General features: G+C 43.2%; 2 protein-coding genes across 2 annotated transcripts in view; one reads left to right on the forward strand and one right to left on the reverse strand.

Moving 5' to 3' along the window:
• The window catches only part of LOC124619282 (cyclin-dependent kinase 1-like), a 76057-nt gene extending 52968 nt beyond the window's left edge, over positions 1 to 23089 (forward strand). Inside the window, exon 7 of the mRNA XM_047145551.1 lies at positions 21685 to 23089. Within this exon, the coding sequence (XP_047001507.1) occupies positions 21685 to 21792 (108 nt within the window). The 3' untranslated portion in view covers positions 21793 to 23089. The remainder of the gene's footprint in view (positions 1 to 21684) is intronic.
• The window catches only part of LOC124619713 (TNF receptor-associated factor 6-like), a 116043-nt gene continuing 110282 nt past the window's right edge, over positions 21553 to 27313 (reverse strand). Inside the window, exon 3 of the mRNA XM_047146273.1 lies at positions 21553 to 22834. Within this exon, the coding sequence (XP_047002229.1) occupies positions 22252 to 22834 (583 nt within the window). The 3' untranslated portion in view covers positions 21553 to 22251. The remainder of the gene's footprint in view (positions 22835 to 27313) is intronic.

The raw sequence follows: 27313 nt of genomic DNA on the forward strand, positions 1-27313 counted from the left end.
AGTAATTTGATCTCACCAGGGCAGACTTCCTTTAGCTTATTGGGTAGCTACCTCCCCCATTTTTGCTACTTGGTGACTTTAATGTGCATCATCCCCTTTGGGGTTCTCCCAGGACCTGTCTTAGAGGCGCTCTCTTAGCTGACCTCCTTTACCAACTCAACCTCTTCTGCCTTAACACTGGAGCACCCACTTTCCTTTCAGACTCCTCACACACATACCGTATTTACTCGAATGTAAGCAGCACCTGAAAAATGAGACTCGAAATCAAGGAAAAAAAAAATTCCCGAATCTAAGCCACACCTGAAATAATTTGAGACTTGAAATTCAAGGGGAGAGAAAAGTTTTAGGCCGCACCTCCAAATCGAAACAAAGTTGGGCCATTGTAATATGAGACACAATTTAGGTTGAATGAATGACAATGCAGCTACAGTAGTTTGGTTAGAGTCGTAAGCTTAACAGTTAAGCTTTACCAGGTAGCCATTGTTATGTGTCAGGCGCTCCGTCCATATTTATACGGGTACCCTTCCTTTTTCACGTGCTTCGTCTGGTTTGAATCGATTGCTTATTTTTCATTGCTCTGATAAGCGCCGTTCTCTTTGTTATAGGTGTTTACGTCACTCTAAGCTGAAAATACATTATTGTACTGTGTCATGCATTGTTTGTCGCATACTGATAAAGAGTGTTTACAACCCGTCGCCGCTCGCGGCATGGCTGGCTTTTGTGTGCGCTACCGTGGCTTACAATTTAAAAAAAAAAAAAGAGGAATTGTCTCATAAGGGAAACAATGGCAAGAGACTGCTATTTGTGGTTACTTACACTGCTGCTTTCTTTGATAATGATGGCAAGAAACTGCTATTTGTGGTTATTTACACTGCTGCTTTCTTTGATAATGACCAACAAGAACAAAATAATAGACTGTGTATGATAGATGTTCTGAACGAGAGTTTAGCGAAAATATTTCTCCGTTTGAAAATCTTTGCAGATACCTCTTTAGTACATTACATTCTGCACAGAAATCAGTCATCTTAGATTTAAAAACCTAGTCAATTGCTGTGCTTCATTTCTGACTGTATCACTATTAGGGATAAGCATAATACGAATATTAACATGATATGTATATTCTTCCGCGTTCGCTGTTGTCTCAGTCTAGTTTCGTAGTTTATTAGGCAGACCGGATTTAAATGAGATAGCAGCAAACACGAAAGAATACATGGCAAAATGTTTATATCCGTATTATTCTTATGGTGAAGAGAATACTGCATGTGATTCACAATTCATAAAAGTTCCTACTAGCAATCATCTCTTCTCACAGGTGGGAAACAATTCAGAACGTAGAGTTGGCCATACTGACAAAAATCGCGATCAGTCTTGCCAGTCGGATTTTCGTAGTACATTGAAGTGCTGCTACATTTGAAGATGAACAATACTGAATCTATTTACTTCGTTGGATAATGTATGAAAATGGAGTGGTCGAAACTCGGGGCGGAGAAAAATAAAGCTCGTCTTCCACCCGCACCCCCCGAACTTCCGGTTACTTTGCACTCTATTCTAAGCCGCAGGCTGTTTTTTGGATAACAAAAACAGGAAAAAAAGTGCGGCGAAGATTCGAGTAAATACAGTATTCCCATTTGGACATCTCCTTCTGCACTGCACAGCTTGCCCATCATTGTGAGTGGCCCATTCTCTGACGCCTGCTCGAGTGACCATTTCCCAAGTCCTACCTGTGTGCACGGAGACGTGCTCTCCGCGTTTTTAACCATCATCTTGGGATTTCATTCACATTCCACCCCTTCCTTTGTCATGTGGGCCAACCTCTGATTGCTCTCCGGGGCCAACACCCATTTGCTATTTTCCAGCCTGACAGTAGCAGACGGTTGTCATCGTGGGCCCTATTGCTATCTCCATCACCTTGGGCCGCCATTTTGTGGTAGTTCCGAGCTGTTTCCCACTATCACCTTACCCTCCTCCATCGGAAACAAGCGTAGGAGGCTCAGGCGATGTCGTTCTCTTCTCCGAGTTGTGAGTGCTACAATGTTGCCTTTACTACAAGGGAGCTAGATCATGCTCTCAGTTCAAGCCGACCCGTTGCCACAGGGCCAGTCGCTGTCCACATTCAGATATTGCAGCACCTTTCTCTTGCGGGCAAGCACTTTCTGCTTAACGTGTGTACAACCACATCTGGGAAGAGGGCACATTTCCCGGTCTCTGGTGTGAAGCCACAGTCATATCCATACCTAAGACTGGTAAAAACACAAAACCTACCTTCTATCTACTGCCCCATCTCTCTCACCAGCTGCGTTTGCAAGATGATGGAATGTATGATGCATGCCTAGCCGGTATGGTGGCTCGAGTCGCGCAGTTCACTAACTAATGCACATTGTGGATTTCGAGCACGGCGTTCTGCAGTTGACGGTTTCCTTACTTTGTTCACCCATGTCATGCGTGGTTTTCTGCGGAAATCCCAAACTGTGGCAGTGTTCTTCGATTTGGAGAAGTTGTATGACACCTCCTGGAGAACTAGTATCCTTCATACACATTAAACGTGGGGCTTCTGTGGCCACCTGCCCTGCTTCCTTCAGGAATTTTTAAAAGACAGTGTTTCCAAGGTGCTTGTTGGTTCTGCCTTGTCGGACACCTTTATCCAGGGAAAAGGTATGCCGCAGGTTTCTGTCGTGAGCGTCGTCCTCTTTGCTATCACCATTAACCCTATCGTGGCCTCTCTCCCGCCGGGCATCTCTGGCTCCTTTTTTGTTGACGATTTTGCCCTCTATTGCAGTTGTCCACGGACCTGTCTGACTGAGCATCATGTTCAGCGACATCTTGATCGCCTCTACTCCTGGAGCACCGACAGTGGCTTTCGGTTTTCCACTGACAAAACCGTCTGTATGAATTTCTGGCGACACAAATGGTTTCTTCCACCATCTTTACATCTTGGGCCTGTTGGAATCCCGTTTGTTGAAACTATGAAATTCCTGGAGCTCATGCTCATTAGGAAAATCTCCTGGTCCTCCCATGTGTCTGACCTGGCAATCTGCTGTACGCGGTTCCTCAATGTCCTGTGTGTTCTCAATGGTACTTCGTGGGGTGCTGAACGAACCACCACCCTCTGTTTGTAACGATCCCTTGTACGTTCGAAACTCGACTATGGGTGCTTTGTTTATGCGTCTGCATGTCCATCCATCTTACGCCATCTCAACACTATCCATCATCATGGCTTCCATTTGGCCACTGGTGACTTTTACACTAGCCTGGTTGAGAATCTTTTTGCTGAAGCTGCTGAACTACCATTGTGCTACTGCCGTGACTTTCTCCTCAGCAGGTATGCATGCCATTAGTTTGCCATGTGTGGCCACCCATGCTATGTTGCCTCCTTTGATGATTCCCTTGATTGCCAATATGGGACGTGTCCCTCTTCTCTGTTGCCTATTGGAGTCCGCTTTCGGCACTTGCTACGGTGGCAACTTTCCCAGTGGGTGTGAACCCTTCACCACCTTGGCTTCGTGAAACAGCCCATGTTAACCTTGGCCTTCATTCATTTCCTAAGGACACTACTCCAGCCTCGCTCTATTGCCTACAGTTTCACGACCTTTGCATGGAACTTTGGGATAGTACCTTTGTGAATGCTAATGGCTCTCGGACTGACAGTGGAGTTGGGTGTGCCTTTGTTATTGGCTCCCATGTCTTTAGATATCGGCTTCCGGCACACTGCTCAGTATATACAGCCAAGCTCTTTGCCCTGCATCAGGCCACATAGTACATCTGGCGACACACTTTTCAATTGTGTCCTCTGCTGAAACTGTCAGCGCCCTTCAAAGTCTGTGTTGTACACCGCCCATCCCTTAGTGCAGCAGGCCCAGAAAAACTGTCACTTGCTCACTCTTGGTGGAGCCAGTGTGGTGTTTCTGTGGGTTTCTTGTCATGTTAGTCTGTCAGGAAACGAGGCTGCTGGTGATGCAGTCCTCGTACCTCAGCCCACTAGTTCCTATATTCCCTCTGATCGTGTCTCTGTTGCCGTCTGTCAAGAGGTGGAGTCCCTTTGGCATTGCCAATGGTCCTGCCATATTAAGACTCTCCCAATGGCTCGGATGATCTCGTCTCGACCCTCCCGCCTCGAGGTGGTCATTTTAATTAGGCTGTGTATTGGGCACTGCCTTTTTAGCCATCGTCATTTTATAAGTGGCGCTACCCTACCCCTTTGTGCACTTTGTGCACAAGTTTTAACTGTCTTCCACTTCGTGATGCAAAGTCTATTTTTAATTGTTTACATTCCCACTTGGGTTTGCCGTCTGACTTGTCGGCCTTTTTAGCAAATGACAAATGGGCTGTCGACTGAGATTTACTTTTTATCTGCTAAAGCAATGTGGCGAAGGCTGTTTAATTTTTAGTTTTGGACCTCCGTTTCTGTATGGTGTCTGTTTTAGCCATTTCTCCACATCCCTGCTTTTATCTGTCTTCTCTAATGTCACTTGGGACTGGCATGTAGTCATTTTTTAACTCTGTCTTTGTGTTTTATAGTTTTGACTTGGGCATGTATGACCACAGTTTTTTGAGTCTCGAAAACAAAACAAACAAAACAGCAGCACAACACATCCTCCACTGTCTTGACAAGTACATTGAGTTGTGTCGGGGACTTCTTGAACACCTCATCTGTCTCATCATTATTCTGTCCATCACAACATCTACTCGGCATTTTGGTAAGTAATATTCACATGTGTCTTCATAATCATTTACGGATGTGTGTAGTCTTCGAACTGCTCCAGTTCTATAATGATCTAAAATCGGACACATCTTCATAGGACTTTCTCAGTTTCTTTTCACCTCACAAATTGTGACATTCCTGCTGCATCACTCCATATGATAAGTAGTTACATTTGCTCCTTCCATTATTTGTACCTATCTGGATTTCCAGTGAGAACTTTTAACTGCCTGTTGTTTAGAGTTCTCTGTGGATAAGGTAATGAGAGTGAGTATCCTGAAAAAGCAAACAATAAGAATGTTGGAAAATTAACTGATAAAATGTGACAGCTAATAAAGTGCCGGTCAGTACCTAGTTGCCTTCAGGAGGGGAAATGTGTAGTGCTGCCAATGGACCCACATAAAAGTAAAAGTAACGTACTATTATAGTTTTCAGAACGAATAGTTCTTTCATGGGAAGAAGAGGAGGATAGGATGGAGGAAGGTTAGGCAGGAAGGGCAAGTCACACAGGCCTCAGGATGAAAGCAGACCCTCTTTCAGGGAGGACAAGGAGGGACAAACTGAAGGGGAGAATATCAAACAAAGTAAATTGAGATGAAAGAGATGATACAATGCTAAGTGCTGTGCCAGACCTCAGTCTGGAGATAAGAACAGAGAGAGAAGCCAAAAATAGATTAAAGGGAAGTGAAATGAATAGTGCAGTTAAGAATTAGGGTAGAGGAAAAAGAAACATTTAATAATTGATAAAAATTATGTATATAATAAAAATATAATTAAAGACAAGAGGCATCTGCGTTGATGGAGGTTAAGTCTGGAAGGTTGTTGGGCTATGAGGATGTTTGGAGCCAAGTTCCCATCCTTGGAATCAAGGGAAGTTAATGTTCTATGCGAAAATGCAAGGAGCCGAGGAGGTGCAGCAGGCATTCAGGTCCCTTGATTCGCACTATAGAGCGTGTTTGGCAACTGGGTTCTGGATGTCCTTAAATCAGACAGTTTATATACACTGTTCTGTGTGATCAGCTAGTTTAATGGTGGTCATATTTACATATAACACTGCAGTAAATACAAGTAAGTTAAGAAAAATGTGTATTTTGCAAGCTGCTATGCCTTTCACGTTGGATGAGTTATAGTACATTGGGTGGTAGTGGGAAGGTACACGGGGAGTCCACATCTCGTGGTCTGGTGGCTAGCATTGGTACCTCTGGATCGTGGCGTCCCGGGTTCGATTCCCGGCTGGGTTGGGGGTTTTCTCTGCCCGGGGACTGGGTGTTCGTGTTGTCCTCATCACTTCATCATCATCATCATCATCATCATCTGTGACAGTAGCTAGATTGGGCTGCGAAGGAAAAAACAGGATTGTGAAAGAATTGGGAGTTTGTACGGGAGCTGATGACCGCACAGTTGAGTGCCCCACAAACCAAATGTCATCATCGAGGTACACGGGGCAGGTTTTACAATGGATACAACTACAAATGTAGGAACTTGAAAATCTTGAAACCTTTGCCCCTCCCATGGATTCTCAAATGCTTCCACAGAATTCCCACTTTCTACCTACTTAACTAAATACCGTATTTACTCGAATCTAAGCCGCACTAAAATCTAAGCCGCACCTGAAAAATGAGACTTGAAATAAAGGAAAAAAAATTTCCGAATCTAAGCCGCACCTGAAATTTGAGACTTGAAATTCAAGGGGAGAGAAAAGTTTTAGGCCGCATCTCCAAATAAAAACAAAGTTGGTCCATTGTAATATGAGACACAATTTAGGTCGAATGAATGACGATACAGCTACAGTAGTTTGGTTCGAGTCGTAAGCTTAGCAGTTAAGCTTCACGAGGTAGCCATTGCTATGCGTCAGGCGCTCCGTCCGTATTTATATGGGTACCCTTCCTTTTTCACATGCTTCGTCTGGTTTGAATCGATTGCTTATTTTGCTTTGATCTGATAAGTGCCGTTCTCTTTGTTATAGGTGTTTACGTCACTCTAAACTGAAAATGCATTACTGTACTGTGTCATGCATTGTTTATCGCAATCTGATAATGAGTGTTTACGACCTGTTGCCGCTCGCGGCATGGATTGCTTTTGTGCGTGCTACCGCTGCTTTTTTAAATTAAATAAAAGAGAGAGAGAGAGAGAGAGAGAGAGAGAGAGAGAGAGAGAGAGAGAGAGAGAGAGAGAGAGGGATCATCTCATTAGCCAAACAATGGCAAGAGACTGCTATTTGTTGTTACTTACACTGCAGCCTTCTCTGATAATGATCAACAAGAACCAAATAATAGATTGCGTATGATAGAACATGTTCTGAATGAGAGTTAGGCGAAAATTTTTCTCCGTTTGAAAATCTTTGCGGCCGCTTCTTTAGTACATCAAATTCTGCACATAAATTAGAGTCATCATAGATTTAAAAATCTAGTCAGTTGCCGTGCTTCATTTCTGACCGTATCACTATTAGGCATAAGAATAATACGAATATAAACATGACACGATACGTATATTCTTCCGCGTTTGCTGTTGTCTCTCTAGTTTCGTAGTTTATTAGGCAGACAGGATTTAAATGAAATAACAGCAAACACGAAAGAATACATGACAAAATGTTTATATTCGTATTATTCTTATGGTGAAGGGAATACGGCATGTGATTCACATTTCATCAGGTTCCTATTAGCAACCATATCTTCTCACAGGTAGGAAAAAATTCAGAACGTAGAGTTGGCCATATTGACAAACATCCCAAACAGTCTTGCCAGTCGGATTTTCATAGTACATTGTAATTCTGCTACATTCGAAGATGAACAATTCGGAATTTGTATTTACTTCGTTGGATAATGTATGAAACTGCAGTGGTCAAAACTCGGGGCGGAGAAAAAAAAGCTCGTCTTCCACCCCTTTTTTCTTTTTCTTTTTTTTTTTTTTTTTTTTTTTTTTTTTTTTTTTTTTTTTTTTTTTTTTTTTTTTTTTTTTTTTTTTTTTTTTTACTGACGCAGAGGTTTTGGCGCCAGTATTTATCTTTGTGCCTACAAAGCATGCCTGTGTAGCGCTACATATATTTGACGGCAGAAGTTAGTTGTGGCCGCACCTACCAACATTTTTCAGAACTTCCGCTTACTTTGCACTCGATTCTAAGCCGCAGGCGGTTTTTTGGATTACAAAAACCAGAAAAAAAGTGTGGCTTAGATTCAAGTAAACACGGTACACAAATACAATCATCACGTCCATCCCTTAGTAGCTGCCTTAAAGTCCCCTCTAACCACTGGTTGACTAGCAACTCCAAAACATCAACAAACCTACCTAATTCACTCCCTGTAATTTCATACACCTATTCCCACTCCATTTCCAGTTGAAATCCTCCTTGCCACCATCGAATCAGACCTCGCTTCGCACAAATGTCGCACGTACTCTCGACCTATGATGCTCTGAAGTTTTTCTAAGACCTCATTTATTGACACCCTAGTCAACTTCTTCTCTACCCTTAACTACATTACTTCCTGTGGCCAGACCTACAAATAATTCAGGGAGACTGCTACGGGTACCAGGATGGCCCCACCCTATGCCAGACTTTTCGTGAGCCCCTTAACACTCAGTTTCTGAGTCCACTGGTTTGGTACAGATTTATTAATGTCTTTGTGATCTGGATTTGTGAAGAAGAAATTCCCCGCTTTCTGCAACAGCTAAATTCCTTTCTACGGCTCACATTTACATGGTCCTTCTCAGAAGCCACCTTCCTTGAACATTGTCTTTCACCTCGCTGAAGCCCATATCCGAATTTGTCTGTATTTATGAAACAAACAAACATTAAACAACAAATAAGATTAATATCTACACTTCGACAGCTGCCACCTCATCCACGTCATGTTGTTTCTTCCCTACACATGTATCTGTTCCACAACAAAATTTGTCACGACGACCTAAGGCTCTCCTCTCCTGTAACTATCCATAAACCTTATTCACAGACAAATCTCACAGGGAGTCTTCTCCTCTCATCTTTTAACTAATACTATTCCCATTTCCAAGAAATTCAGAAGCACCTCCAGCCTCTTTGTTACCCACCGCCACCACCACCACCACCACCACCACCACCACCACCACCACCACCCCTGGGCCTTGAATGCCTGAATATGACCAAGCCCTGAAATCAAATTCTCTCTCCCTGATATCCTCCACACACCAGCCACTGTCACCTTCTATATCCTACTAACCTCTGTGACATCCTGGCCAAAACCATATAGCATTCTCAAAGCATTATCCTTATCCCAAAGTTCCTACGTATGGAAGTCATCTGTAACATGCTCTGTGCACTCACCCACTACTGTAGATCCTCATTCAGCTGGATTTTAAGGGACTGAAAAGTATGCAATTCAGTTTAACAAAGTTTGAATTGATGAGTTTTATGCCTCTTCCAACAACAAACCTAGAAAATCCTTTATCTGGGTCATTCCTCGCATGTGTTGGGGCCAATCAAACGGTGAATCCATCACTAATTCATGTTTGGATGGCCTTGTGCTCTTGATGTTACCAATAAATAAACAGCTTGTGGGAGTTGCCTCTATTTCCTGTGTTGATCTTATTGTCGATCCCGGGTTTCTGAGCTGGGGACTATGCCGCCAGTCCTCATTTACTGTAAGCTCCGGGCGTACTTCAGCGGTCGCCTTGTGGCACGGCAGTAGAATGTTGCATGTTTCAGAGGATGGGGCCTTGGCTTCACTAACTGGACCGTGAGGGAGGTACACACAACTGTAAAAAAAAATCCCACAACCTCACAGTGCTATGTGCTGATGAGGTGAATGGCTGTTGAGGTACAACAGTCTCTAGCAGACAACCTTTGGACCTCCTGATACCCCCCTAGTTTGTTTCCCTGGCAACTTGTGGAATCCCTATGGAATGGCCTCGTCAAACTACTACTCCTGATGGGATGGGTGTATCATCAGGTAGTACCTCCACCCACTCATCAGAGAGAGCTCAGCTTATCAGTTCTCCTGAGAAGGTCGCAGAATCATAGTAACAGGGAACTAAAATGTCATAACACTTTCACTGTGGCCAAAAGAGCAGGGAAACCTTTGAGGTGGTCTACCATTTCTATATTCACAAGGCATTAGAGGGTATTGCTGGCTCCCTTAAAAAGTGTCAAATGACTTCGTAATGAAACACTTGCAGTTGAAGCTGCTAATTCAAATCAAATAGCTAAGCTTCTGGGATGTGAGGCAGTCGATGGCTAACGTGTCAGGGCCAAGTTGCATAACACACTTCTGTAAAGGCGTGGTTCCCTGCTCCGATATAATGGAAGTGGATAAGGTGGAGTTACTTGAAGAATGGAAAAATAGGGCATCACAGAGGTACAGAACTATATGATGAGAGTCAATTGCATATTAGAATAATCTGTGACATTTACTGTCACATATAGCACTCCTGAATCACCTAAACACATCCTTGCAGTCTATAACCATCTTATGGTTTGCCTGTCTGTAACCCAGTGTGATGCTTCAGATGTCAAAGATGTGGCCATACCACTATGGGGTATAATGGGAGGGCTACGTGTGGAAATCGTGCAGGCTCCACTCAAGAATCAGGCAATTCTTGTACATTCCCTCCGAAATGTGTAACCTGCCCCAGGTATTACCCAGTATGGAGCAGAAAGTGTGAGGTTTACACTGAGGAAAGGAAAATTAGGAGTTGAAAGTCAAGAGACACGAAGCAAAAAAAAGCATTCGAAGCTATGCAACCTCCATTTTTTGCTAGTTCTTCTGGACCAGCCCTTAAGAAGCCAGTCGTCAAGTGTGATGTCTCCACACAAATTCAGATCACAAGTTCAAGTATGAGCACGTGCAATTGTCAGTGTACCAGGGGGAGAGGGGGCTACACTTAAACCAGAACTCGTTCAGAAGCCATCGGTGGTGGGCTTACCACCTAAGCCACATACTGCTGCCCACCATCAGAACCCTTCTAAGCTGTCCATACTACCCAAGCAGCAGACTCTTCCCATGAGTTAGGAAAAAGTCCTTCAAACTGTAGTTCAGAGTCGAAGAAAGTGGCAGTTAAACCTCCGGATTGGCGAGCTCTCTCCCTCTCTGGGCGGACTCTGCTCTTGAGGATAAGGAATTCCACTTGGAGGAACCAGAGAGCCGGGCACTGTCTAACATTCCCTCTTGACCCCCAGGCAAATCACCGCCTCCGAGGGAGAAAGAAAAGACCAGCCATCACTAATCAATGGCTCCCACAGGGACTTCTGTGTTGCAATGGAATTTAAATGGATACTAATCCCATTTGAAAGAATAACAGATCCTGGTTCATGAAGAAACAGTCTGCATTTGCTTGCAAGAAACTCTTTTTAAAGTCACAGACACACCTGCATTATGGGGTTACCATCCCAACAAGAAGAATGATATTACTGGAGACAGGGCTAAGGTGGAGTGGCCGTTTCCATTTATGACGGATGTCACTCCACTCCTCTCCTCTCCTGTCTTTGCTTGCTCCAGGGGTTGAATTATCAAGCGACTCATCCATTCTGAGAATAGCTGCCTTTTGAATGTGAGTCAGACAACACACTTTTCTACAGCTACAGGGTCTTTTTCAGCCATTGACCATTGTTTTTGGACTCGGTTCAGTCTACAGATTTATATTCTTGTGACCACTTCCAGTGTGGCTTCGTCTGCCAACTTGGACGGTGGTTGATAGGGGACCGCAAATATGGGTGATTCAAAGGGCAAATTGGTTGCAGTACAGTTGATAGGCTATTTTTTTATCAAAAGGATTGTTCACAGGAGACGGTGGCCCATATCCCTTGTGAGGTCCAATGGGCTACCAGTGTGTCCATCCACCGGTCTAGTAACAACCTCAAACAGTAGCCTGTGTCTTGGTGGAATGATGACTGTCACTTGGCAATCAGGCCCAGGTGGTCAGCTCTGTGGAACTTCAAACAGCATCCAGCTACAGAAAACATTCATGCCTTCAAATCAGCAAGAGCACATGCAAGGCAAGTGATACAAGAATGGACTGCCATTAATCGGTCCACTTCCACTGTGCAAGTTTAGGAATGAATAAGGTGGATTTCCAGCAAGGGAAGTACACATCCTACAGCCTTGTCAAGAAATGGGAAGTTCATGGATGTGCCTGAAGATGTGGCTCAGGTTTTAGTTGAACACATTTTTACAGTCCCTGCCTCATCCAGACAGGCTCATGCTTTCATATGTTCTGTACGGCTGTGGAGATAAGGAAACTCCATTTCTTCTCGCATAATAAGAAAGTCTACAACCTTCCATTCTCCATGTGGGAACTGGAATCAGATCTGTCTATGCCCAGAGACACTGCTCAAGGACCTGGAGAGATTTAGTATGCCAGGTTCAAGTCATCTGTGCCCTGAAGCAGACACAGCTAATCTCGTTTCAATCGGACCTAGTCTGATGGACAGTACCCCAAGACTTGAAGGAGGCAATATTAATTCCATTATGGAAACCAGGCAAGGACCGTAGTGCCCCTAACAGTTATCGGAGTGTAGCCCTTACCAGTTGTATGGGTAAGACTCTTGAATGTATTGTCAACTGCCACCTTATCTGGCTGCTCTAATAGCGAGATCACAGGAGCCACTCACAGTGCGCTTTCAGGCACTACCGTTCCACCCTTGACAACTTAGTTCTACTGGAAATAGTGATACAGGAGTTCTTACACTGAAACCATTTGGTTTGAGGTCAAAAACCTCAAAAAGCGTACGACACTACTTGGTGTTGTAACATCCTTCGCAACTTCATGAATGGGCACTACGTGGACATCTGCCACTTCTTATCCAATCCTTTCTCGAGGACTGGTGCTTTAGATATAACATTGGTGATGCCTTGCCTGACTGTTACATTTCAAAAGAAAAGGGTCCCCTCAGAGCAGTGTACTCATTGTTACATTGTTCGCCATTCGTATCAATGGCATTTCCTCTCCAGTCAGAAGCTCTGTCAAATGCTCTTTGTTTATGATATGCAATCTTCTGTTCTTCCTCAGATCTTACAATGATAGCGAGGCAGCTACGGCTGACCATCAGGCGGCTGGAAACCTGGGCCAAAACACTGCTTTTCAGCTCTCACCAGATAAGACTACATATGTCAATTTGAACCATGCTCATCAAAGTTTTAACCAATCAGTGCTTACAATGGGGGACAATATTTTACATTTTCAAGACACTGTGTGCTTTTTGGGTTTATTATTTGATTCAAAATTAACTTAGTTCCCACACCTGAAAAACCTACAAACAAAGGGCTTTGTCATTAAATATTTTGAAATGCGTTAGCAGAAAAGTATGTGGAGCTGATAGATCCTGCCTTCTGCAGTTTTATAGGGTATTTGTTAGATTACATTTAGTTATGACAGCATGGTGTATGGATCAGTCCATATTTCCTACCTCAGAAGCCTTTCGGACCACCCCAGTCCAGAGTCTGTGTGCAGATGCTGGCGATCCACAACTCTGGATTCGGCGATGTATCCTTTTGGCTCGACAGGCAGTTAAAATCAGTGTCACCTCGGTCGTTGGCATTTAGCGCAGTGATCCAACCCAATGTTGAATGTCTGTTCAGGAATTGGTCCCATGCGACCAAGCCATTCAGGATAAGTGATACTGACTGTATAAAGGATCTGTATCTATCTGACCACCGGACACACAACCAGGGATGGACCGTGTTGCTGCCTTGGTGACTTCAGAGGCCATATTGATTTTAAGCTTGACGTGGTACAAGAAAATTTGTGCTCCAGATTACCTTTTTACAACTTAGTTTTCTTCCATTTTAAGTATGTACTACAGATTTTTCGTTGTTTATACAGGTGGCCCCCAGCAAGAGAATGTCCTCTGTTCCTCTGTTTTCTCTGATAGGATTTTCTAAGTGCGTCTTTTAGAACAATTTAAAAATTATGATGCGGAGTTACACTACTGGCAAAAAAAATTGCTACAGCAAGAAGAAATGCAGATGATAAGCGGGTATTAATTGGACAAATATGTTATACTAGAACTGACATGTGATTACATTTTCACACAATTTGGGTGCATAGATCCAGAACAACCACCTCTGGCCATAATAACGGCCTTGATACGCCTGGGCAATGAGTCAAACAGAGCTTGGATGGCGTGTACAGGTACAGCTGCCCATGCAGCTTCAACATGATACCACAGTTCATCAAGAGTAGTGACTGGCGTATTGTGACGAGCCACTTGCTTGGCCATCATTGACCGGACGTTTTCAGTTGGTGAGAGATCTGGAGAATGTGCTGGCCAGGGCAGCAGTCGAACATTTTCTGTATCCAGAAAGGCCCGTTCCAGACCTGCAACATGTGGCCGTGCATTATCCTGCTGAGATGTAGGGTTTCGCAGGGATCGAATGAAGGGTAGAGCCACGGGTCGTAACACATCTGAAATGTAACGTCCACTGTTGAAAGTGCTGTCACTGCAAACAAGAGGTGACCGAGACGTGTAACCAATGGCACCCCATACCATCACGCCGGGTGATATGCCAGTATGGCGATGACGAATACACGCTTTCAGTGTGCTTTCACCGCGATGTCGCCAAACACGGATGCGACCATCTTGATGCTGTAAACAGAACCTGGATTCACCCAAAAAAAAGAAGTTTTGCCATTTGTGCACCCAGGTTCGTTGTTGAGTACACCATCGCAGGCGCTCCTGTCTTTGATGCAGCGTCAATGGTAACCGCAGCCATGGTCTCCGAGCTGATAGTCCATGCTGCTGCAAACGTCGTTCAGCAGATGTTCGTGCAGTTGGTTGTTGTCTTGCAAACATCCCGATCTGTTGACTCAGCGATCGAGACGTGGCTGCACGATCCGTTACAGCCATGTGGATAAGATGCCTGTCATCTCGACTGCTAGTTAAACGAAGCTGTTGGGATCTACATCTACATCTACATCCATACTCTGCAAGCCACCTGACGGTGTGTGGCGGAGGGTACCCTGAGTACCTCTATCGGTTCTCCCTTCTATTCTAGTCTCGTATTGTTCGTGGAAAGGAGGATTGTCGGTATGCTTCCGTGTGGGCTCCAATCACTCTGATTTCATCCTCATGGTCTCTCCGCGAGATATACGTAGGAGGGAGCAATATACTGCTTGACTCCTCGGTGAAGGTATGTTCTCGAAACTTTAACAAAAGCCCGTACCGAGCTACTGAGCGTCTCTCATGCAGAGTCTTCCACTGGAGTTTATCTATCATCTCCGTAACACTTCCACGATTACTAAATGATCCTGTAACGAAGCGCGCTGCTCTCCATTGGATCTTCTCTCTCTCTTCTATCAACCCTATCTGGTACGGGTCCCACACTGCTGAGCAGTATTCAAGCAGTGGGCAAACAAGTGTACTGTAACCTACTTCCTTTGTTTTCGGATTGCATTTACTTAGGATTCTTCCAATGAATCTCAGTCTGGCATCTGCTTTACCGACGATCAGCTTTATATGATCATTCCATTTTAAATCACTCCTAATGCATACTCCCAGATAATCTATGGAATTAACTGCTACCAGTTGCTGACCTGCTATTTTGTAGCTAAATGATAAGGGATCTATCTTTCTATGTAATCGCAGCACATTACACTTGTCTACATTGAGATTGAATTGCCATTCCCTGCACCATGCGTCAATTCGCTGCAGATCCTCCTGCATTTCAGTACAATTTTCCATTGTTACAAACTCTCGATACACCACAGCATCATCTACAAAAAGCCTCAGTGAACGTCCGATGTCATCCACAAGGTTATTTATGTATATTGTGAATAGCAACGGTCCTACGACACTCCCCTGCGGCACACGTGAAATCACTCTTACTTCGGATGACTTCTCTCCATTGAGAATGACATGCTGCGTTCTGTTATCTAGGAACTCTTCAATCCAATCACACAATTGGTCTGATAGTCCATATGCTCTTACTTTGTTCATTAAACGACTGTGGGGAACTGTATCGAACGCCTTGCGGAAGTCAAGAAACATGGCGTCTACCTTTGAACCCATGTCTATGGCCCTCTGAGTCTTGTGGACGAATAGCGCGAGCTGGATTTCGCACGACTGTCTTTTTCGAAACCTATGCTGATTCCTACAGAGTAGATTTCTAGTCTCCAGAAAAGTCATTATACTCGAACATAATACGTGTTCCAAAATTCTACAACTGATCGACGTTAGAGATATAGGTCTATAGTTCTGCACATCTGTTCGACGTCCCTTCTTGAAAACGGGAATGACCTGTGCCCTTTTCCAATCCTTTGGAACGCTACGCTCTTAGAGAGACCTACGGTACACCGCTGCAAGAAGGGGGGCAAGTTCCTTCGTGTACTCTGTGTAAAATCGAACTGGTATCGCATCAGGTCCAGCAGCCTTTCCTCTTTTGAGCGATTTTAATTGTTTCTCTATCCCTCTGTCATCTATTTCGATATCTAACATTTTGTCATCTGTGCGACAATCTAGAGAAGGAACTACAGTGCAGTCTTCCTCTGTGAAACAGCTTTGGAAAAAGACATTTAGTATTTCGGCCTTTAATCTGTCATCCTCTGTTTCAGTACCATTTTGGTCACAGAGTGTCTGGACATTTTGTTTTGATCCACCTACCGCTTTGACATAGACCAAAATTTCTTAGGATTTTCTGCCAAGTCAGTACATAGAACTTTACTTTCGAATTCATTGAACGCCTCTCGCATAGCCCTCCTCACACTACAATTCGCTTCGCGTAATTTTTGTTTGTCTGCAAGGCTTTGGCTATGTTTATGTCTGCTGTGAAGTTCCCTTTGCTTCCACAGCAGTTTTCTAACTCGGTTGTTGTATCACGGTGGCTCTTTTCCATTTCTTACGATCTTGTTTGGCACATACTCATCTAACGCATATTGTACGATGGTTTTGAACTTTGTCCACTGATTCTCAACACTATCTGTACTTGAGACAAAACTTTTGTGTTGAGCCGTCAGGTACTCTTTAATCTGCTTTTTGTCACTTTTGCTAAACAGAAAAATCTTCCTACCTTTTTTAATATTTCTATTTACGGCTGAAATCATCGATGCCGTAACCGCTTTATGGTCGCTGATTCCCTGTTCTGTGTTAACTGTTTCAAATAGTTCGGGTCTGTTTGTCACCAGAAGGTCTAATATGTTATCACCACGAGTCGGTTCTCTGTTTAACTGCTCAAGGTAGTTTTCAGATAAAGCACTTAAAAAAATTTCACTGGATTCTTTGTCCCTGCCACTCGTTATGAATGTTTGAGTCTCCCAGTCTATATCCGGCAAATTAAAATCTCCACCCAGAACTACAACATGGTGGGGAAATCTACTCGAAATATTTTCCAAATTATCCTTTAGGTGCTCAGCCACAACAGCTGCTGAGCCAGGGGGCCTATAGAGACATCCAATTACCATGTCTCAGCCTGCTTTAACCGTGACCTTCACCCAAATTGTTTCACATTTCGGATCTCTGTCAATTTCCTTAGATACTATTGCACTTCTTATCGCTATAAACACGCCTCCCCCTTCACTGTCCAGCCTGTCTCTGCGGTATACATTCCAGTCTGAGTTTAGGATTTCATTACTGTTTATGTCTGGTTTCAGCTAACTTTCTGTCCCTAGTTTATTGATGAGAGCAGTTCTGGGACCTTTCTATAGATGCTCCTGCAGTTTACTATTAGCACATTAATATTGTTATTCCCTGTTGCATTTTGCCTACTCCTACCTTGCCGCGTCTCAGGAAGCGTCTTGTCAGACCTTGGGAGGGAATTCTCTAACCTAAAAAAAACCCCATGTGCACTCCACACGTACTCCGCTACCCTTGTAGCCGCTTCCGGCGTGTAGTGCACGCCTGACCTATTCAGGGGGACCCTACATTTCTCCACCCGATAGCGGAGGTCGAGAATTTTGCACCCCAGATCTCCGCAGAATCATCTGAGCCTCTGGTTTAAGCCTTCCACTTGGCTCCAAACCAGAGGACCGCGATCGGTTCTGGGAACGATACTACAAATAGTTAGCTCTGATTCCACCTCGCGAGCGAGGCTTTCCGCCTTCACCGATTCTGCCAACCGCCTGTACGAACTGAGGATGACCTCTGAACCCAGACGGCAGGAGTCATTGGTGCCGACATGAGCAACAATTTGCAGTTGGGTGCACCCAGTGCTCTTTATTGCCGCCGGCAGGGCCTCCTCCACATCTCGGATGAGATCCCCCGGCAAGCAGACAGAGTGAACACTGGCCTTCTTCGCCGACCTTTCCGCTATTTCCCTAAGGGGCTTCATCACCCGCCTAACGTTGGAGCTCCCAATAACTAATAAACCCCTCCCCCCATGTGCCTGCTCGGACCTTGCCGAAGGACCAGCCACATGTCCACTTACAGGCAGAGCGGGCGATGCCACACGGCCAGCCTCCACATTTACCCTCTGCCTCGTGCGCCGCGAACGCCACTGAACCCGCCACTCCCCTTGGGGAGAGGGTGGCCCAACCGCGCCCGGTACCCGCGAAGATGTCTCCACAGCAGGGACGGTGGGTGAAGCATGTAACATCTGGGGTGTACCATGCAACGCACCAGACTCCCCACTGCCGCTTCACTCAGAGGCAGCAGCCTGAAGACTGCTGACCGTGGCCATCAACACGCTCAGCTGTTCGCGAACAGTGGCCAGCTCCTCCTGTACACAGCAGTCACACATCCTATCCATCCTAAGAAATCAATTTACTGTAGAGAGTTAATCAACTTTTAACTAGACTGCTAATTCACTAAAGGCGGCTGATTGTTGACTAACCTGTGATTGCTAGCCACTTCTTGTAGAAAACAATGAAAATAGCACTACCTGTCTCTGGACTGTATTGAAAACAAACACTAGCACTACTGGCACTATGGTTGACTAAAGGGACGCTCTCTGACTGTATTCAAAACAAACACGAAATCTATGGAACAGTATTACTAGCACTCGGCAATTAAAGCTTCCTGAAAGCAAAAACACACGGAAGAAGTGACAAGTAAAAAAAATACAGTTAATACTTAAAGTAAGGTAGCTCGCTGCACAGCAGATGTGAAGCAGACGGCAGTTACGACAACACTGACACTCCTGCGTGGCGTTCCGTATTACCCTCCTGAACCCACCGATTCCATATTCTGCTAACAGTCATTGGATCTTGACCAACGCGAGCAGCAATGTCGCGGTACGATGAACCGCAATCGCAATAGGCTACAATCAGACATTTATCAAAGTCAGTAATGTGATGGTACGCATTTCTCCTCCTCACACGAGGCATCACAACAACGTTTCACCAGGCAACGCCGGTCAATTGCTGTTTATGAGAAATCGGTTGGAAACTTTCCTCATGTCAGCACATTGTAGGTGTCGCCACCGGTGCCAACCTTGTGTGAATGCTCTGAAAAGCTAATCATTTGCATATCACAGCATCTTCTTCCTGTCAGTTAAATTTCGCGTCTGTAGCACGTCATCTTCGTGATGTAGCAATTTTAATGACCAGTAGTGTATATGGCATTATGATGGTACAGGAGCGGTTTCACACACATAACTGTACAAAGTTTCCATTTGTTCCGACTTGCTTAGTGCACTACAAGCACTTAACAAATGTATCCAAGACCGGTTGATTCACCCCATCCATGACTCCACACAGCAGCTCCAACACTGTGGCAAGGTGGTGATCTTTTGCTAGGTTCCTGGCCACATCAGGATACTGGAAATTACATCGCCGCCAAAGCAGCCAAGGAAACATGTCGTTATGGTGTTGTCCATCAGTGTCCCATCCTATTGCAAGTGTTCATCTCATTTCTGACACACATCATGTTTGTGGGAGACTGAATGGTAGCACATGACAAAACAAATTGACATGTCATTTTCCAGTGTGATCACTTACATGCTTGGCAGACTTCGTGTCAGCCTCACCGCTGGAAGGAGGCGCTGCTTTCCAAGCTGCGCACTGGACATAGCCCTGTAACATGGCTTCCTCCTCCAACAGATGGACCCACAATTCTGAGAGGTTTGTGGTGTGCCACTTTCAGTTCATCATATTTTGGCAGTGTGTGTCTTATATACTGTTGTCATGGCAGCCCTCAGTTGCAATGGAGTCCTGCACACTATCCTAGCCCATACTGATACCACTGTTACAAGAGTGGTGAAATTTTGTGAACTGTTGGACCTCATCTCTAAATTGGTGGGGAATGGAGGTGAAGTTTAATGCATGATAGACTGCTCCGCATGTGGGGGACAGCCTTCATCCCCACCCATGAGATTAGCATGCTGGCTTTTTGTTAGGGTGCTGAGGATAATGAAGTTGAGCACCTGCCTGCCTAAAATAATAATAATAATAATCATCATCATCATCATCTTGAACTACTTATGAATGAGAGTAGACTTCTGGATCTGACGTGTTCTGCAACTTTTGTTTTTGTCTTCTGTCTACTATTGACCATTTGTAGAAGTTGCTGCTTTTGCTTTAACATTAGAGCATTATGCGCCCATTTCTGTTTCAGTGGCATATTGCAAATGAAGAAGTCAAAGGAAAAGAAAAACACTTTCATTTTTTACAAACAGACACAGAGAGCTCTCTGTATTGTTGCGTGTTGTGCGTTGTGTGTGATCTTCTGGCCAAGTCTCTCTTCCCCCACCCTTGTCTCTTGTGCTGTGGAAGTGACCTCTTGTGCTGTGGAAGTGACACGTGAGCAGTAATCAAGCATTTGGGCCATTGTTGCGAAATACATAATGGAAAATACTGTAGTGCACAGCATTACGTATGTACAAACTTACTCGGTTTAGGTGAAGAGTGTCATATGAAATATGCAATGTGGGGACCAAATTTTAGTTCGTTATATGAATTATTCAAAATTCAATTTAAGCAGTAGCTTTTTAAATGTAATTTGGCAGGGCCAAAAATGTAATAGGGTTTAATAGAGTTTCTGATGTATCAGATCTTGAAATAGCGAGGGTCTCCTATACTTCCTTATCTAGCCATATAACTAGTAAAGCCTACAATATCAAAGGCATAGCAACTCATGAACTTGCGTTGTTTCTCAACCAACTTGTAGGCACTGCACAGCATTTTATATGACATTAATCACCACTAAATTGGCTGAACATGTGAATGGGCATAGAAATGTCCACCTCAGGGACACTTGGTACTCAGCTGCCAAGTATGTTGTATAGCATTACTCGAGGGATCTGATTGCTTGCTACACCACGTGGACTGTTTGGATCTTCCCACTCAACACTGGTTTCCCTGATTAACTCCAGAGGTAACAACTTCCTCTCCAACACATTCTGACATCCCTCCTGGCATCCTCACTTCCCTCCTGGAGGCAATCTCAATTAGCACCCCCCCCCCCCCCCCCAAATCACCTCCTTGTGCTTTTCTGTGGTCCTAGTTCTTAATTGCTCTATTCATTTCTCTTTTCCCTAAACTACCTTTAGTCCTCACTATGTCATCTTGGGGCTTGACAAATGCACTATTCAGACAACACCCCTCTCCCCCTTCGTCTTTGTCTGCTTTTGCCCTCACTACAGCTGTGTTTTGGGACCAATGACCGTAGCAGTCTTGTCCCTTTTATCACAAACCAACCAACAGCTGTGTTGCTTTCCTCCTGGTGCCTTTTCACTTTAATCTTCCCCAACCTGTTCCTCTCTTCTCGTAATGAAGGTATGAGTTGCGAAGGTTAGGTAAAGTTGCTTTTACTTTTGTGTCTGTATCAGCAGTATTACACATTGTGCCTACTGAAAGTATATGATGGCCAGCAATTGTGTTTCACAATTTATTAGCTCCCTCAATTGGATTTTCCTTTGGTATAAAGGTGTAGCTGGAGAAAGATAGTGAATGTATTGTATAAATTGAGTGTTTAATTTGTGCCAGGCTTCCAAGTATTTTATCACAAAAATATTTATAACTAATTTCAAATATTTCTGTATTTTTGTTAAATTGCTGTTGTGAAATAGAAATGACACTATTATTTTACATATTAGTGTAATGTAGCATCAAAATTACATTGCATAACTTTCGCTTTTTCCTTCCTCCCACAGAAGTTACTGGTCTACAGTCCGCCTGATAGACTGTCTGCAAAACAAGCCATAAGGCATACATATTTTGATAAAATGGACATGTCCAAAGTACCGACGACAACTGCGTGAGAATTTATATTTATTTGAGGAGTCCAGAAAATTGTATAGAGAAGAATGTCAAATCATTTTACTTTGTGAATATTTCTTAACCATTCTGTACTTAGCTGTGTACTATAGCAACCACATAAAAGCATGTCAGGAGTGAACTGTTCTTCAAATTCAAAACATATTTTATTCTTTTATCCCATATGTACAATTTATACTTGGGTTTTTATTTATAGAATCTTAGCATTTGTTTTAAAATGTCAGTAGCATAATATTCAATACTAGTTGCACCTGAATTATAAATAACAGGGATATAAAATATTTAAGTTTATAGTTTTTGGAAAAATATTTAAAATGTGCTGTAAAAGATGAAAGTGGAGTATTGTCAGTAATGTACAGTAAGAGTGAATTGTGGGAATAATAGGTCTTAAAACTTGTTGACTGTGCACATTTTTTTTTTGTGAAGTCTGTATAGAAAGTTGACTACTTGACTAAGAGAACAGAAAGATGCAAAAGAACGGTGTCTTTATAGAGATAGCTACCTGTGTGCAGCAAGTCTCTACTGTAGATCAGTATGAAGCAACTAGGGTTGTCACTGATGTGTGGCTTCTGCCAGTGAATACTGTGACACCTGATAGAATGAGCTGGTTCAATGCTAGGTGAACTAAAGTCTTGCACGTTGTCCTTCCTGTGATTCTGTGCGAGAATGGATAATCGGACGGTTAGGTTAAATGGCCACGGAAGTAAGGTGTCGTGTTCCCCGCGGGTAAGCCCGATACCTGCCATGTGCAAGAAAGTACCTGCCCAGTAGATCAGGTACATGCGATAGCTGCCAGAGGACACGTAAAAGCTTTGGCTTCTAACTGTCGTGTTTTCGGGCATCTCGAAAACGTGATGTACCCGCCAGTAATAGTTGAAGGTGAGCCGTCCTCGAGGATCCGTGAGGAGACTGCTGTTGTAGCGATCAATTTCTGCTTCTCGGCTGCTGGGTTCTGCGCTCTGCAAATGAGCATAGTTGTCAAGTGACTCCTCCCGTATTTTGTATGCCGAACTATCCACCGAAGATCTGCAATCAAATACAGAATATATATTCTTAGTAAATTACACGGTTGGAATATATTTCTTGATTAAACAATATTTGAAACAATAATTTGTCAAAAACTGTGAAGGAAATTCTATTTTGTAGCCTTTTGTGGAAAAAAAATTATGCATAAATATTGACTTTTTTCGTCTTTATTGTTTGAAAAGTCTTGTGCTTTGTCATTTCCAATTAAGTTAAATTATTTTAATTAAATGTAACTGTCATTCAGATGAAAAATTGTGTAATAGACTTTTCCATTTGTTGAATAAATGTGACTTATTCACTGTTTGTACAATGTACTGTTAAAGTGATGCCTATTGCTGTTTATTGTTACAGAGCAACTTTTAAAAACAGGAATATTCATAATATATGTTATTTTATGCTACGCTGATTTTCTGTCTTAGAGGGGGGCAGGCTCTTGCTCAGTTCTACCTTGTGCACCCGTTGCCTTCCTCAGAGTTGCCAGCCTCCAGTCTCCCAACAGCGACTGCTTTCTTCCTGTCTCCTCCTACCCGTCCAGCACAAATCCTCATCCCATTCCACCTGCCGAACTGCAGCCCCAGCATTGTTTAAAACCTCGACTGCCCGAGTGTGCCCAGAGGTGGTAGTAGTAGAGAGGTAGGTGTGTGTGTGTGTGTGTGTGTGTGTGTGTGTGTGTGTGTGTGTGTGTGTGTGTGTGTGTGTGTGTGTGTGTAAATTAAGAAATTAATATCCCTCTCCATCTCCCTCTCTATCCTCTTTTCTTGCTACCCCTATGTGCTTGGAAAACCGTTTAAAATATGATAAGAGCAGTACTTCATTATTACTACAGGGTGTATACGGCCCAGGAGATCTGGGAAAAACCTGGGAATTTTTTCATCCGGGAAAAACCTGGGAATTTTTTAGAATTCAGGGATTTTTCATTGTTTTAGTTTTCAGTTAAATTTTTGTAGGTTTGACGCTTAAGATCTGATACGCTGACAAAGAACTTTAGTCCACTACTGCTGAATAATATTGCATCAATAAAACATAAATCAGAGAATAACACCAAAATAAAAGTTTAGTTGCATAGAAAATGGGTAATTTACACAATGCACAGACCAGTTTGCTGACACCAGAAAGTGTCGAAGGCTTTAGGTCGAAGATTATGCAGTATCTCCGTAACGACTAACGTGCATTCGATGTGTGTGACATCGCAATTGTTTACATTTCTAACAGATCACTGGAAAATATTATGAACAGTGGCTCGAGAGACGTTACTTTCAAAGTAAATTACCACTCGAGATGAATTATGTTACGTGTGAGAATGTGCAGTGAATTTCTTAAATCACGGGGCGTTATAACTCTCATTTGAAACGTAGCACTTTGAGGATCAGCCATTTGAAAAATTTCAGGCCCAGTAGATAAGTCATTTATGCCACTATTTACAATTTTACTGGCACATTTGTGTTTGATATGACTTAATGTGTAACACACGCTAAAAAAGACCGAGCTTCAAGTTAGTTTTCATATTTGATGTTGTTCTTTCGTAGATAAAAAATTATGCAATTGATGGCAAAAAGTATAATTGACCTTCAAAAAAAGTGCATAATGTGTTACTGAGCAATGTCACAAGTCTCTTCATGCCAGAACACTTTGACTTTTCTATAGTATAGAAAAGGCGAAGTGTTCTGGCATGCAGACCAATACCAGTTTCCTTCTTTTATACATTTTTTTGCCAATGAATTGTCTCTTCGTCTCCGAACAGCTCTAATATTCGCTACTGCTTCTTTCTAACTAACCCTATAAATGGACAACAGAAGGCAGCCCCAGTCAAGTGACTGGTAGTGGAACATCCGTACCTTGCTCTCGTACGAAATTAGTCCAGTTTTAGAGCGAAAACCTGTGTCAAGCGCAGCTACTATACTCCCCGCTCTAAAATTTGCTTTCAGTAAGGACAAGTATGTCTTTTACCTCTTCCATTCCTCAATTTTTCTCATTTTATTATTGTTTTTATTTAAATGCAAAAGCTTGCAGTTTAATCGTTGCTAAAGACCTTTAATTACTTTCTTTAGTTTTAGAATAATAAGTGATTTTTTCCATTAAATATTTTGTGCGTTTTTACAGTCTTTTCTTTTCAGATTTTCGTGTTGCTAAATTTTACCTCTGGTCTATATTTTAATACTTAATTTCTTAAATTAGGTTTATTTTTCAAACATTTTTGAATCACAAAAGTTATTGTTTGCAATGTATATTTAAACATCTGTGGGAGTTAGCAGTTAAAATAAATAACGCTATCATACTCATTTGTTTTAAAAACATTTTCTTAAAGAAACATTTAAATTATTATTAGACCATACAATAAATAATTTAGAAGGAAGTACCATGTTTAACAACAAATACTGTAATTTAGGAATTGACTAGGAACTGGTATAGATTCTCACTCTGTCTGAGTGTTTTGAATGGCCCCCTCAAGTATTGCCTTCTTCTCTTTAAGCTGTCTTATTTCTGCATCAACAATCTTCCTTTTAGTCAGATGATCCTTTTTCCTGGATGACTCGTCATTTCGATTTTTGAGGTCTTTAGCATATCGATCTCGTGAGTTTCTTACAGTGTGTATAAGGGCTTTGTTATAGGCACCCCTTGGACTCCGCCGTGTGTCTTGACTGTGCCGTACACCAGTCTTCTGCTCACTACAGATTGATCCCTCATATTGTCAAAGAGGCACTCTTTGTTCACTGAGAATCTTTGCTCTGCAGCTGCTTGACCATGTGACAAAGTGAGCGCAATTTCCATTGCCTTCTGCAGCTCGTGGCACGTTGCATTCTGGTTCTTGAGACATTTCATCCAGAACTCATCCAGCTGATGCTCCTTTTTGTTTGTTTTGAATTTTGTTTTGCAGTTCTTCTTTACAACAGAAGCGTATTGCGCTTCTGCTGTATCGGCACATCCATCGTCCATCCAATTGCTCTCCACCAAAACCTGTAGAAAGGAATGAAATTGTTTGGGACCAGCCTCCCTGCATGCTGTTGCGGGATCAAAGCAGCTTACAGCTTTTGTCCACCTAAAGTGTAGGGGAGATTTCTCCATCAACTTTGACATGAGCTTGATCATTCCTCTTCTGCATTTGTTCCGGAACTTAGCGATTTCCAGGGCTGTGAGAGACCTGCACTTCCTGAACTCATTCTTGATGGTGAACCCAATCTTGATGTGGTTCACACCCAAAAGATTGGATTCTTTGTCCAAATTAACTGACGCCGTGATCTTCGTCGGCCGGACAAATCGTGTCATTGTTGTCTCCATTATCTCTGTCAAAACAGAATGGACGAACGGTGCTAGCGGCCAATCGGATTGGAAATCCTGTAGGAAAGATGTCAAGTCTCCAGCATGAGTCTTGAAAAGGCAATTTTCGGACCACGTAGCTTGTCCTTGGGGTGATGCTCCACTACTCTGTAGCTAACACACTTTGGTTTGTTTTTTCTTCCAGCTTTGCAACAAATATTCGCAGAAACGGAAGGATTACTAGGGTTTGCTCAGCAACGTCCACATTCTCCAGCCATCGGATTGCGCAACACTTCAAAGGAAACAGTTCCGATTACGTTGTCGAAATATACAGAGTTCTTCTGGCAGGGATATCCTTAAAAAGATTGTACAAGGCACGTAAAAACTGAATTATCATCCACTGTGTTTCCTGAATTGTGGACTTGAAGGCGCCGTGAACAAAGTGAAGTCCAAACGTTCCAATTTCCAATAAAATGGTGTCTACCCCTTCAATTTCTTCCAGAAATTTTTTAAGTTCCCTTAAGAACGCGAGGTTGACGTTAGGGCTGTCCATCGATACTTTAAAAGTTTTTTCATTGCTACGCCTGGAATTATTTTCTTGAAGGACTCGAGTAGCTTAGCTGCCGTCGAACTTCCTACAAAAGCCGATGCGTGCACACTAGATTTTTTTAATGTCCCAATAACACACTAAAATGTCCATTTGGATTCTTTTGCACACCTTATTCAAGGTTTTGTCAAAACAAATAAGAATCTGTGATGCGTTTATGAGGTCAGCTTTAATTTCAGACTCAAAGAAGGGAGCTAGTCCATATTGCACGATATAACCGATTTTGTTCTTTTGTAAACACATGCTCTTGGCCACTTCACTGCCGGGGAACATTGGGGAGAAAAGTAACACGTCGTTCGCAGAACTACACAGTGACTTGTGTGAAACAATGCACTCCAAACACGGCAATATTTCTGCCTTTGTTACTTCATCCATTATTGTCATCCGATCAATTCCTCTCAGTTTATCCCCGTGTTTGACACTGCAGTGACATCCTTCTGCGGAGGCGCAACAATTCCAGTGGCCAACGCCCCTGTTGTTGACCCAGCTGAATCCGCAGATGTGGTAGTGGAAGTAGAATCTGTCTGCTGGGTTGAAGTGGTCGCCGACGGTCCGGTGTAGACGTACAAACTTGCTGTGCTTCTCATGGCAGCTGCTTTCGCGACGTGCTTCTTGAA

Source organism: Schistocerca americana, chromosome 6 (genome assembly GCF_021461395.2).
Source record: "Schistocerca americana isolate TAMUIC-IGC-003095 chromosome 6, iqSchAmer2.1, whole genome shotgun sequence".
NCBI classification, from domain to species: Eukaryota; Metazoa; Arthropoda; class Insecta; order Orthoptera; family Acrididae; genus Schistocerca; species Schistocerca americana.